Raw genomic sequence first — 12,269 nt, forward strand, 5'->3', positions numbered from 1 at the left:
CTTGCCCACACCCAAAGGATCCATTGAATATTCCAGGGTCCGCAGGCAATGCCTTTGGAACTCATGTTTAAATAGCTGATACACTAAAACCAAGGGGGAAATTTTGTCAGACACTCTGTTCTCAGAGACTTAAGTACTGTTTGAGAAGAAAACCATTTCATGTCAGTCCTGTAGCTCTCACATTGAAGTGAGTTCATCTCAATTTAAACCTACTAAAGACCTCCCCAATTAATGGTTGAGTTTAAGTTGAGTCCCTTGAAATTTCTGTGGAGCTCTAAGCAATGGAAAAGAGGGTGTGGGTCAGGTGTATGTTATGTCTCCAAATTCTTGACTGCACATTTTAGAGGCACTTCATCTAGTTAATATTAGCTGAAAGAAGACATCAGTCTGTGAGAGAACTGAAGTTGTTGTCTCTCCTGACATCCCAATAAACATGATTTTGGAATGTAATGAGATGAGCATGTCAGTAGGGGATGAGGGGGGCTTAGAACATACTCAGGCAGTGAGTTGAACCACCCATGAAGCAGAGAAATAGGATATACCTATTGGCTGTGGTTCTGTGAGCAGTTACTTAGATTTGTAAAAAATAAACCTATGCTAACTGGGTATCTAATTAAACTTTAAGGGATAGGGAGCAATTTCAAAAATGGGAAAACTAGTTCCTTATATTCAGCAAATCAATTTTTTTTTTAGGAAAATAGCAAAGTTGTGGAAGGGGGAGTGCTTAAAATTGAGCCTTAAGGAGCAGAGTGAGTGGGTAAGACTTATGCAATAAAATAAATAAAATTGTACACTTATTTTAAAAACTACAACTTTAATTCAGAGAGGATTGGAGAAGGAGAGAGAGATAGAAACATCATTGATGAAAGAAAATCATTGGTAGACTGTCTTCTGCATGCCTTCAATGGGCATTGAGCCAACAACCTGGGTTGGTGCCCTTGACCAGAATTGAACCCAGGAACTTTCAGTCTACAGGCTGACACTCTATCTATTGAAAAGAACCAGCTAGAGCTGTAAAATTATTTTTTCAAGCTTTCAAAATTCTAAGAAGCATTTGATAAGAACAACAAAAAGTTGTTAACTTTAAAGGCATACTATTGTTTAGGGAATGCAAGGTACTTTCCAATTTTTAAAGACCAGTTTTGAAGTGTATCAGGGTGAAGAATTGTGATGTCTGGGGTTTGCTTCAGAGACTTCTGAGAATGAGAAATAGATAAAAAGAAGAGAAGAAAGAGAAAAAATAAATATGGCAGAATCATAATTGCTGTGTCTGGTAATGAAAGGGAATTCCTTCCACTATTCTGCTTTTGCACATAAGTGCAAATTTCATATCCTGGTGGAGAGATGTTAGTGCCATGAAATAGGCGGTCAGGTTTCCTGCTTCTAGTGGGAGGTTGAGGGGAAGCTGTGAGAATCCCAGCAATTCTCATTTTCACACAGAGGTGCATAACATCAATTACAATGATAATAGAAAACATGTAAATTGAGCATACCTCCTCCATGCCCACAGCAATCAAAGATGAGTATGCAAATTAATCTGACAAAGATGTTGGGCCTGTGGGCAGAGGGCATATGCATAACCACCAAGGAGAGCAGCTCGGCATGCCCACTGCAACTTTGCTGGGATGCTGTGTGCATTCCACTTCCACGAGAGCTCTGGGCCTATACACACAGGCCCAGAGCAGCCAAGGGTGGGTTAAGATGCCAAGCTTCCTGTGTCCAGGGGACTTCACTGGATTTCCTGGTCCTGTCAGCCCTGCCTGGTGGTGGCTGGCTTTGACAGTCTTTTGGTTTCTGCATCCCAAGGATCAGAAGAGGAAACCAAGAACATGGGAGCACAAGGGATTCTGGGATTCATAGTATGATGGCAGACACATTGTGGGGTCTCCAAAACACTAGAGCAAAGTGAGCTTAGAACAAGTTACTGTTGTGATTAAGGGAATCCAGGAAAGGAAAGGTGAGAGACTTAAGTAAAGTCACAGTGGTGAGGTAATGTTAAAGGAAATGTACCCTTTTATTTTGGGGAAATCTCCACCAATAGAAAAAAAACAAAAAACAAAACAAAACAAAAAAAACAAAAAACCCCATAAACCTCTACTTAGTTGTGAGAAACGAATCAAACAGGGTTGTGGGTCTCAGCCAATTCCCTCATATGATTTCAAAGACAGAAACTCCAGGATTGGAGAGGGCGCAAGTTGTACTGAAAGGGCCACCCCTGTGCAGAAATCTTTCTGCAACAAGATGCTCCTTTACCCAATAATAATAAAGATGGCTGGAGAGTGGTTGGTTTGGGAAAAAAAAAATTTAATGAAGTTCATTTACCAATCAATGAGCCCAGTTTGGACATACAGCAAATGCCCACTTTCTGCTCAAGATGGCTTTGTGAGCCCTTGGAACTATTTCCTAGAGCATCCTGATAATACTGCACCTCCACATTAACTTCCCTTTGTGGATTTGCAAAGCTATGCAACTGGGAATTTCACACTTCTGAGGCCTCAGGTACACTTGGCTGTCGGGGGAGAAGCTGGTAAGACAGGGTAAACAGCCCACTCAGCAGTATCAGGATGGCAGCCAGAACTGCCACGGGGACTGTGCTGCCAATCTCCTGCCGGTCTGGCCTGAAGGGCATGTGGAAGGATGGTGGGAAGCGTATGCCGTCTTCATTCATCACAGCGTGGTAGTTCCAGATCAGAACAATGAAGATAAATACCCCAGCTATGATGCTCAGGGCTCCGGAAGCTAAGAAGAGATTGCAGGTGCTTTCCTTCTGAAGATGAGCCACACACACTCTCTGCAGACCCATGATGGTAAGCACTTTCCCCAGGAGAGCCAGGAGGTTGGCAGCCAGCAGCAGGTGCTGAGTGATGCGGATATTGAGAGGCAGGTAGGTGTCACTGTACGTGTAGCGGTGACACGCTATGGCTCTGCTCTGGAGGTTGTTGGACTGGTAAGTGCAGAACTTCCACATCCCTACACAGGCCAGCCCTGGGGAGGTTGCAGAGCTGCTCTCCATGTACCAAACGCGCCACTCGGCCAGGCCCATGCAAGTCATGGAGAAGATCCATCCTATGGTGGTGACAATGAAGCCCGCTACTTGGCAGTTGGCACTGTGGACCAGGGAGGCCATGGCCATGTATCCCGGGGAACTGCAAACCAATATAGAGCATCATTAGGAAGGGTCAAACAGTACTGGAACCCCCCCCCCCCCGCCCTGGGGATCAGCAGGGCTATATTGGAGAGGGAAATTCCAAATTCCAGAATGGAGACACTTGACCCCCATGCTCTGCTGAGGAAGGGTCCTTGGGAAATTTTTACTGATAGCTTTCAAATATGTAGACTTTCACATTGCAGAGTACCTAAGTGGTTAGAGCATCTTCCGAATAAGCCATAATGGCTAGTTTGATCCCTGGTCAGTGCACATACAATAAGCAACCAATGAATGCATCAGTCACTGGAATAGCAAGTCAATCTTCCTTCCTCCCTTCTTTCTTCCTCTCCTCTCTCTCTTCCCCATCCCTGTCTCAAAAATCAGCCAAAATATGTTCAAACTTTCAAACAGGCAGTTCCATTTATGGGCATTTGTGGAAAGACCCAATGAAGATTAGGGACAGATATTTTATGATAGAGATGGGCATCAAAGTAGCGCTGTGTAACATTGAACAATGGTAAACCATGTCAAACCCAACAGTAGAGTTTGGTGAAATAATGTATATTACAACTGTAAAATGGCTCTCCATACCAAATTACAAGTGCAGCCAAGTCGCACCTGGTGTGATGTTTGGTGTCTGGCCCATGTCAACTCGCATAATGGTGTCAAGGTTCATCTGTATTGTAGCTCCTGTGAGCAGATCATTCCTTTCAATGGCAAAGTCATCTTCCATTGTATGGATGCTCCACAGTTTGTTTATCCCTTCATCAGTTTGGGTACAGTTAGATCCATTTTAAGTTTTGTCTCTTACAAATTCCATTGCTGTGAACATTTGTGTCTAAAACTCTACATGGGTGTATGTTCTTATTTCTGGAGTGTAGATAGGTAGGAGAGAGACTAGTGCATGGGTCATGCTGTCACTGTATGTGTGTTTAACTTTGAACAAAGTACTAAGCTGCCTCTCCTAGTGGCTGCTTCTTTGCAGTGAATGTAGGAATTATGTTTTGGGAGTTTTTTTATATTCAGGTTGCAATTTCTCCACACCTTCTCCAACATTTAGCAGTTTTTCATTACACAATGGAATAGTAGGCTTGTATCAAATAGGAGGATCTCTGACCTTTGAGATAGCAAGGAGGGACCTGAAAAGTATCATACTAAGGAGAAGAAGTCAGTCAGAGAAAGACAAGGATCCCATGATCTCACTCTTATGTGGAATCTAATAAATAAAATAAACTGAGGAATGGAGTGGATCCAGAGACATGGAAGTATGGAACAGGGGGCAGAGTCTTGGAAGAAAGACAAAGGAAAGTGGGTGGGTGGGTGGGTGGGTAGTAATTAACACAGGACCTTGTATGCATATGCAGGATTCATGAACACAGACAAAAGGGTGCTGAAGCCCTGGGTTTTGGACAGGATGTGCTGGAGTGGGTGGATGGTTGCAAAGGGGACACATGTAATCTTTCAATAATAAAGATTAAAAAACAACAACTAATGAACAAAATGAATCCAGACACCTGGAGGCATTGGAGTGAAATCCAAATCTCTGAGGGAAAGTGTGTGTGTGTATGTGTGTGTGTGAGTGTGTGTGTCAGTGTGTGTGTGTGTGTGTGTGTGTGTGTGTGTGTGTATAGAGGAGAGGGGGGATGTGATGAGATCAATCATAGAATGTATATGTATAATCTATGGATATAAGCAATCGTTCAGTGAATGCCTGGGGTTGGTGCAGGGTGGGGGGTGTTAATGGAACAGGGAAAGAGGACATCTGCAATACTTTGAACCTTGAGGAGAAATTAAAAAATAAAATAAAAAATAAAATGTAATGTGACCAAAGGGAAGCAGCCTGTTACAAACTTGTATAGACAATGGAATCAGAGGGCCAGTGAGCCTGAAAGTTATTAATGTTGTGCAGAATCACATTCATATAGAAAAATGCACCAAATCTAAGTGTACAGCTCAATGACCTGTCAAAGACCAGTGCAATGACATGGAAGTATGGAACAGAGGGAAGAGTCTTGGAAGAAAGACAAAGGAAAGTGGGTGGGTGGGTGGATGGGTGGCTGTCAAGGGTAATTCACCTGTCGCCACCGCTCAGCTTAAAAGAGATAATATCCCTGGTTTCTTGCTTGTCTTTAGTTTCCCACCTCAGCAGGAATCCCCAAACATGGTGATTCCCTTGTGCCTGGTTTTGAAGACAGTTTTTGTGGCCAGAGCATTCCTGTGTAAATGGCTTCCTATGCTCCTTGATCTCAGGCTATGACTTCAAAGTGAATGGCAGAAGAGGAGAGAGAGAAAGAGAGAGAGAGGGAGGGAGAGAGATGCATCAGTGAAGAGAGAGAATTATGGATCCAATGCCTTCTGAACATCCCCTATGAGAATCAAGCCCCCAACCCAGGCATGTGCTCTGACTAGGAATTGAACTATGACCCTCTGGTTCATAGTCGATGCTCAGCCACAGAAGGCAAACTGACCAATCTTATTTTTTAAAATAATCTGTGGCTGTTCGAAAATTTCAGTTATTTGAAATGGGCATAGTTTTTTGAAATAAAAACCGTAAATAAAAACATCAAAAAAAAAAAACTTAGGAAACAATGGAGGATTAACTCTGGTACACAAATATGTTGCAAAATTTTGTGTAATAAATTCGTTTCCTGTAGTACCAAGCAGACTTTAGAGAAGAGAACTCGGTATCATGGGAAAAGGTCATGGTGGGTTGCATTTAAAATGAAAATAAGATCCCTGCTTGATGTGGCTTCACTCGGTGGACATTGTCCTGTGCACTAAAAGTTGCTGGTTTGATTTTTCAGCCACAGCACATATCTGAGGTGCCAGTTTGGTCCCATTTAGGGGGCATGCAGTAGGCAGCTGACATACCTTTCTATTCTCTCTTTCCCTTATTCTCTCTCTAAAAATCATTTAAAATTCATAATACAAAATTAAAAATAAACAAAATGAGGACAAAAAAAGTATAAGTATGTAGCAGGATCTTATTTTTGCCCATTGTGAAATACACTGGGAAGATAAAATGAGATAGGATCTGTTGAGATTACCAGGCATATTTCAAGTTGAAAACAAATGGTAGCATTTAAAAGCATTACAAGAATAGAAATGAACAAAGGGTGAACAGGAGTGGACATGGAAGCCAGTACTTGGAGAACTTTCAAGGGGCACTCAGTGGAAGGGACAGGAGGAGAGATCTCCTAGCCTGATACCAGAAATTCCTTCTCATGGCCAGATGTTCATGGAAGATGCCTTGTTTATAAAGTTCCTTCTTTCAGGCCACACAACCCTCAACAAATTATGTGGAAGGAACACTTTAAATGGCATGTTGGGCCTGGTTGGTGTGTCTCAGTTGTTGATAAGGTTTAATTTCTGGTCAGTTGTATACTCTTTTATCAGTAGAAGCAGTGCAGTAGGCAGCCAATCAGTGTTTCTCATCATTGATGCTTCTATCTCCCTCTAGATATCCCTTCCTCTCTCTCTACAATCAATAAAAACATGTTTTTAAACAAGACAAGTCTTACATAAAGGATAGGCAAATAAACGTGTCCTACATTAACCTGTCAGCAGAATTGCCGATGAAAGTTTAACCTGTTCACTGAGCAAATGAATGAGTTACATAGAGTGACACTCCCCCACCCTAAGAAATCTCAGGGCTCTCTTAACTAGAGTAAAAAAATAAATCCCAATGGTTACCCAACTAGTACAGAAGGCAGGAGGAGGACGTCTCAGAGGTACAAATGGAAGCAACTGCCAGGCTCAAACAGAGATGAGGAAACCAAACATTCTTATGTTTCCATGGCTCCCAGGCCTGGCCTGCAGGCCTGTGACAATAGTCTCCTTAAAGGGCCAGAGTCCAGGAACAGATCTTCAAGAGTTGAAATCTTTCTACTGTAGAAATGTCCTTTTTGAGTTCTTAGGACAAATAGTCACTGTTATCCATCCGGGTGTTAAATAGAAAAACTGGAAGAAGAAGCACTGTGATGGAGAACAAGTGTCATGCTAGGGAGCCAGTGCCAGGACACGGGGTGGTCTCCCTGATCGGTCCTTGGACCAGGACCTTGGGGCAAAACTAACTTGGGCCCTGGCTGTCACCTTACTCTGCTTCCAGTTGGACATTCCTGTCTCCTTGGAAGAGTTTCTGATATGGGACACATCATCTGGGGATGGTGGTAGGCAGGGAGGAGAAAGGGCCAAAAGGGTGGCAAACATGGAAAACAAGGAAGTGAACAGGCAAAGTGACTCCTGAGTCAGAAAACACTCAGCTGTCTTCAAACCTCTCCTCTCGCTGACTTTCTTAATAAGGTATATGAGGTACTCATCAAGGACACATCTCTTGAGGCAAAGGTCTACTAACACCTCCATGGGGGCCAAGGGTGGCTTTGGCCCAGTCCTTAAGCTGTCCAGTTTCCCCCTTCTCCTCATGGGCTGTGGGGTCTCAGGATCCAGCTGTGAGTACACATCAGCTCTGATACCGGCCCACACGATCCAGAACTCCTGATGAGCTCCCTTCTGTAAATTCAGCATGTGCATTTTCCACCTTCTGTGGAGAAAATAGGAGGTAGACAGGGGTAAATTAAGATATCAGGGAATAAGACCATGGCCATGAGTCTCGGAATCTTAGCAGCTGGGCCAGATACCCAATGTGACTTTTACTCCTTACCCCAGATATCAGATGCTCCTAGAACTACTGGATCCTTCGTGGTCCCCATTTCTGGTACCTTTCAGTGCCACCAGGAAGGGGGTATCATGTGCTTCCTGTCACCCTCTCATCTTCATCAGCCCTATATATCTGAAGCCTGTTCCCAGAATGACCCCAGCAGTGGCTCCAAGGCCTCCCTGAGTTCTCCCTGTGGCCCTGTACACTCCTATATCAAAGCTGTAACTGCTCAGACCAATGGGGCCCAACAAGGCCACTGAATCCCCTTCACCTGGGTCGAGTCTCCTGGGCAAGCAGGGCATCTAGCCCATCCAACACAGCCTGCAAGATATCATGGTAACGCTGCTGATGGTTCAATAAGGGCCCCAGAGGGAGGCAGGGGAAGGGCCAAGCCTGCACCAGAGCCTTCAGGATTTGCTGTGCCTCCCAGCCAAGGCTGCTGTGAACAGAGGTGGGAAGAGCTCCATAGCCAGCCACTCCACTGCAGCAATGGCCAAGGCGTCATCCCTCAGCAGGCTCTGGCATGCCAGGTCCAGGAGTCTGAGTGGAGCCTCACTGTTCATCCTGATGAAGTGGCTCTGGAAAAGATCCTGGGAAATGGTAAGGAGCAAGGCATCATGTCAGGTGAAGCATGAGCAACCCCATTCCCTCTCCCTTCAGAGGAACCAGCTGAGGGCCAAAGGCACTGCTCTGGCAACAACTGGAGCGTCCCAACTTACCCCATTCCCATCTTCTGCTTAGGGGCCACAAGGCCACTCAGCCCTGCCTCTCCTAGGCTGGTGCAGGATATATACCTCATCAGGCACCAAGGAGTGGTGAGATGACCACTGCACCCCTCCCACATGTACTCACTGCCTACCTGTAATTCTGCTGTGCAATGAGTACTGGGAAACCAGAGAGATGGCCCCACCCTTTTTTAGGGAAACCTTTCTTATTATTGCTGAAGGACTGAAAGCCCCTGGAGTAGGCAGCAGCTCCTGGTCCATCACATCTCTTGCTAAGCTACAATAAATTAAATGGATGGGGAAGATTAAGGAACACCCACAGCACGCATACCTTCTGTCTTCTGATATATTCTAAAAGAGTAAAAGCAGAAGAAAAGTTTTCATAGCATGGGGGAGCTAGAGATGAGAAAAATAACCATTAATTTGAGGTGTACATTTATTGTGTGTCCCTTCTATGAATATTAGAATGACCACTTTATCCATGACAACAGAGGGCTCACATGTCACAACTAAGCCTTCTCCCAAAAAAAAACTGCGAGCCCTGGTCAGTGTTGCTCAGTTGGCTGAGAACCCCCCTTGCACCCAAAGGTAGCTTGCAGGCTCCATTCCCTAGCACCAGGAAGTGGACAGGTGCTAGCTGATAGATATTTCTCTCATAAATATTTCTCTCTCTCTTCCTCCCTCTTTATAAACATCAGTTGGCAATAATAAATGACTTCCCCTAATACTGGTTGTCAGACACACAGCCTGACCACTAAAAAAAACAAAAGGGATATTTCCTATTTGGCCTACAATATGTTCCTTAGAGATATTCTACTTTCACACACCTTTATGAATAGCACACCTCCAAACAGAAATCAAAAGGTTTTAGATTAAGGCAAGCCAAAAATCTAGTGGCAAAGGCAAAGTCTGCTTCTTTTTAAGGAAATAAATGATAATTATCTGTGACCTTAAGCTCCTTGGGGACCAACTTAGGCTCCTAACTCATCAGAGTAGGTATGCTAGAGGGAGCCCTCTGCTCCGACCTGGGCAGTGTCTCTCTTGCTCTTGCCTCTGGTCCCTCAGCCTCCTCAGAAACCATTATACCCCATCTGGCCACACCTTCCTGTTGACATCCTAGCTGAAATGGCAACTTCCAACTGAAAGCTGAACCTTAGTACTGGTTCTCCAGGCAGTTTACCTGATTGGGTTTTGCACTCTGCACACCTCCAACTGAATCCAAAGTCCTTTCATGAAAGAAAAAGAAAATGTAACCAACCTGGAAGTAGACTTAATGGGTTGTTGGTACCACAAAAATTCTCTAATATTCCTGTTAATATTTCATTAGTTAGACAGAGTATCCTCTCAAGAGAAAAAGGAATACAATGCAAAAGCATTGAGTACCAAACAGTCCCTCACATGTGATGTTACCTCAACTGCAAACCCATGACTATTCAAAAAGTAACAGAGGGACAGTTGCTGTTCCAGATTTTGAGGATCAAGCCTTCCCCAAAGGAGGAAGGGCCAAAATCACATCTAGGGATTGATCAGGAGAAGGGAGGGGTGCAAGTTTGCAATGGGACCAATAAAATGAGCCAAAACAAAGTGCACACTAGGGAAACTCACAGGCTCTGACTGGGTAAACTAGAGAACTGAAAAGGCTGGTGGTTAAGAAGGAAATGGGTGGATCCTTTAAACCCAAGCTCATACAGGTAGGAGGTTCAATCACCCTCCCTCTGTGGAGGTAAAATCCATTCCCTCCAGAAGAACCAGATGAGCTCAGCAAACTGGCTTGAGAAAATTACCTGTAAAAGTATGGGCTATGCAGAGGCCAGAGGAGAGGTGTTTAGTGGAACCTGGGAAATGACTTACCCAGTTATAAAAGGCATTGAGAGGCTAGAATCATGGACTCTTTTGAATCTAGGAGGCACGGAGAAAAATAAACCTGGACCAAAAGCCCTGAGTATCCTTATCAAGGAGCTGCTCCCAGAGGGCATTCTCTTTAGCTCAGGCCTCCTATTTTACACCCTGATCTTCCACAGGCAGCAGATTAGGCCCAGACAAGTTCCAGGTTTCTGGCCCTAAACATAACTGCCAAAGAATGTTTGGATAATTAATGTTTGCTCAACCCCAGAAAAGATCACATGCTATTTGGCTTCAAAAAGTTCCTTCTAGGCCCAAAACTCTCACTCAGATTGTGAGGGAAGAGTGTCCTCTCTCAGGATTAAGCAGTGTGCAGAGATACACCTTCTGCACACTGCTTAGATTTGAAAGTGTACTAGTATATGGCATATTTGGTCAAGATATGCCATATTATAGAATGTCCCATGGTGCACTGAGTCACAAATTGGATCTTTTGAAATTGAGAATTTCATGGTCTCCGTCAGAGCATTTCTGAGGCATGAACTCTCACTCTATTGGGTAGTCAAACAAACAAACAAAAATCAAATGAGCTGAAAAATGAGTAAATCACAGAAGAACCAAATTCTCGCCAAACAAGGAAACATCATGTTCATGCATATATACCAGAAGCCTGGGGTCTTGTTCAAATCTTTGAGAACACTGAGGAGGAAACTAAAAACTGGACACACGCCTTGGCTGGTTGGGCATTGTCCTGCTCATAGAAGGTCACATGGTGGGAGCTCGTACCGGAGTCAACAGTATTTTTCTCTTCATTCTCCCTCAGCCCCCAACTTCTCTCACTATTTCAAGTCAATGAAAAGAAAAGATACCAAAATTACTTGAGAAGATGGCGACTGGCCGGATACAGGTGAGGGAGAGCATTGAGTTAGGCTGAAAGGACAATACCTGGATGTGTGTGGTGTGTGTCTGTGTGTGTGTATGTGTGTGTGTGTGTGTGTGAATGAGTGAGTGAGTGAGGGACAGGTAAATGCAATAGGGGTAGTAGGAGCTAGCAGTACAGGCTCTCCTGGACAGGGAGCACCTGCCCCCATTGGGGACACTTACCCAGATGTAGGTCTTAGACACGGAGCCCATGCCATCTTGAAGGGGATTGTGGCCACTTCTAGGAACTCCTAACACCACCATCCAGATGGGCTTTAAACACTGCCTGCAGCCCAGCAGCCATTCCAGTCAAAACCCAGCTGCCCCACTTGCAGACCTAAAGACCTCCTCCTAGAGAATTTCATGGTTTCTGCAGCAATAAGAATGACTTCCCGCTTCCTCTTTGGCAGACCACAGACACCACTGTCACACTTTTACAGATCCCAAATCACATGAGTGGCTCTTGGGTGCTGCTATGCGAGCCCTGCCCCATCCCACCCTTGGCAAGCTCTTACCCAAACAAGGGCACAGGACCATGGCTGTAGAAATTTTGAATTTCCACTTCTTAGACACCTGTCCACAGATACCTTAGCGTGTTTCATTGCCAGAGCCCTTCAGAGAGCATCACTGTGCCTGGTTGGCAAACACACCTGAGTTCCTGTGAGCTGCCACTGGGCATGCGCTTATCCAACCACAGATGCATCAGCAAACACTGAGGCTCCCCATTCTACAGCTGCAGAACTCTGGACACTACAATTGTGCCTTTCCAGTGTGCAGTTCTTCTGAGTCCCACCACCCCAACAGATGGCTCCTGGGTACCTCTGTAAGCCCCAGCTGGGCACACGCTATTTCAACCATGGGCACAAGGCAGCAACAATTGGGTCACACACCATCCAGTCTGCTGACTCCACCACCACAGTTGAGCCTTTACAGCAAGCAGTCCTATGGAGCCCACTGCCACTATAAGAGGTGCCTC

General features: G+C 44.8%; 1 protein-coding gene across 1 annotated transcript; it reads right to left on the minus strand.

The window, feature by feature from the left end:
• Positions 1-2,479: 2,479 nt before the first annotated feature.
• On the minus strand, positions 2,480-11,557 carry LOC311615846 (claudin-34-like; the record flags this gene model as incomplete). The annotated part of the gene is made up of 4 exons (XM_084871283.1): positions 2,480-3,146; positions 7,464-7,688; positions 8,862-8,881; positions 11,477-11,557. The coding sequence occupies 4 exons, from the start codon at positions 11,555-11,557 to the stop codon at positions 2,480-2,482; spliced, it is 993 nt and encodes a 330-aa protein (XP_084727409.1).
• Between the last annotated feature and the right edge of the window lie 712 nt (positions 11,558-12,269).

This window comes from Pipistrellus hanaki, assembly GCF_964339955.1.
Source record: "Pipistrellus hanaki genome assembly, chromosome: Y".
Lineage (NCBI taxonomy): Eukaryota > Metazoa > Chordata > Mammalia > Chiroptera > Vespertilionidae > Pipistrellus > Pipistrellus hanaki.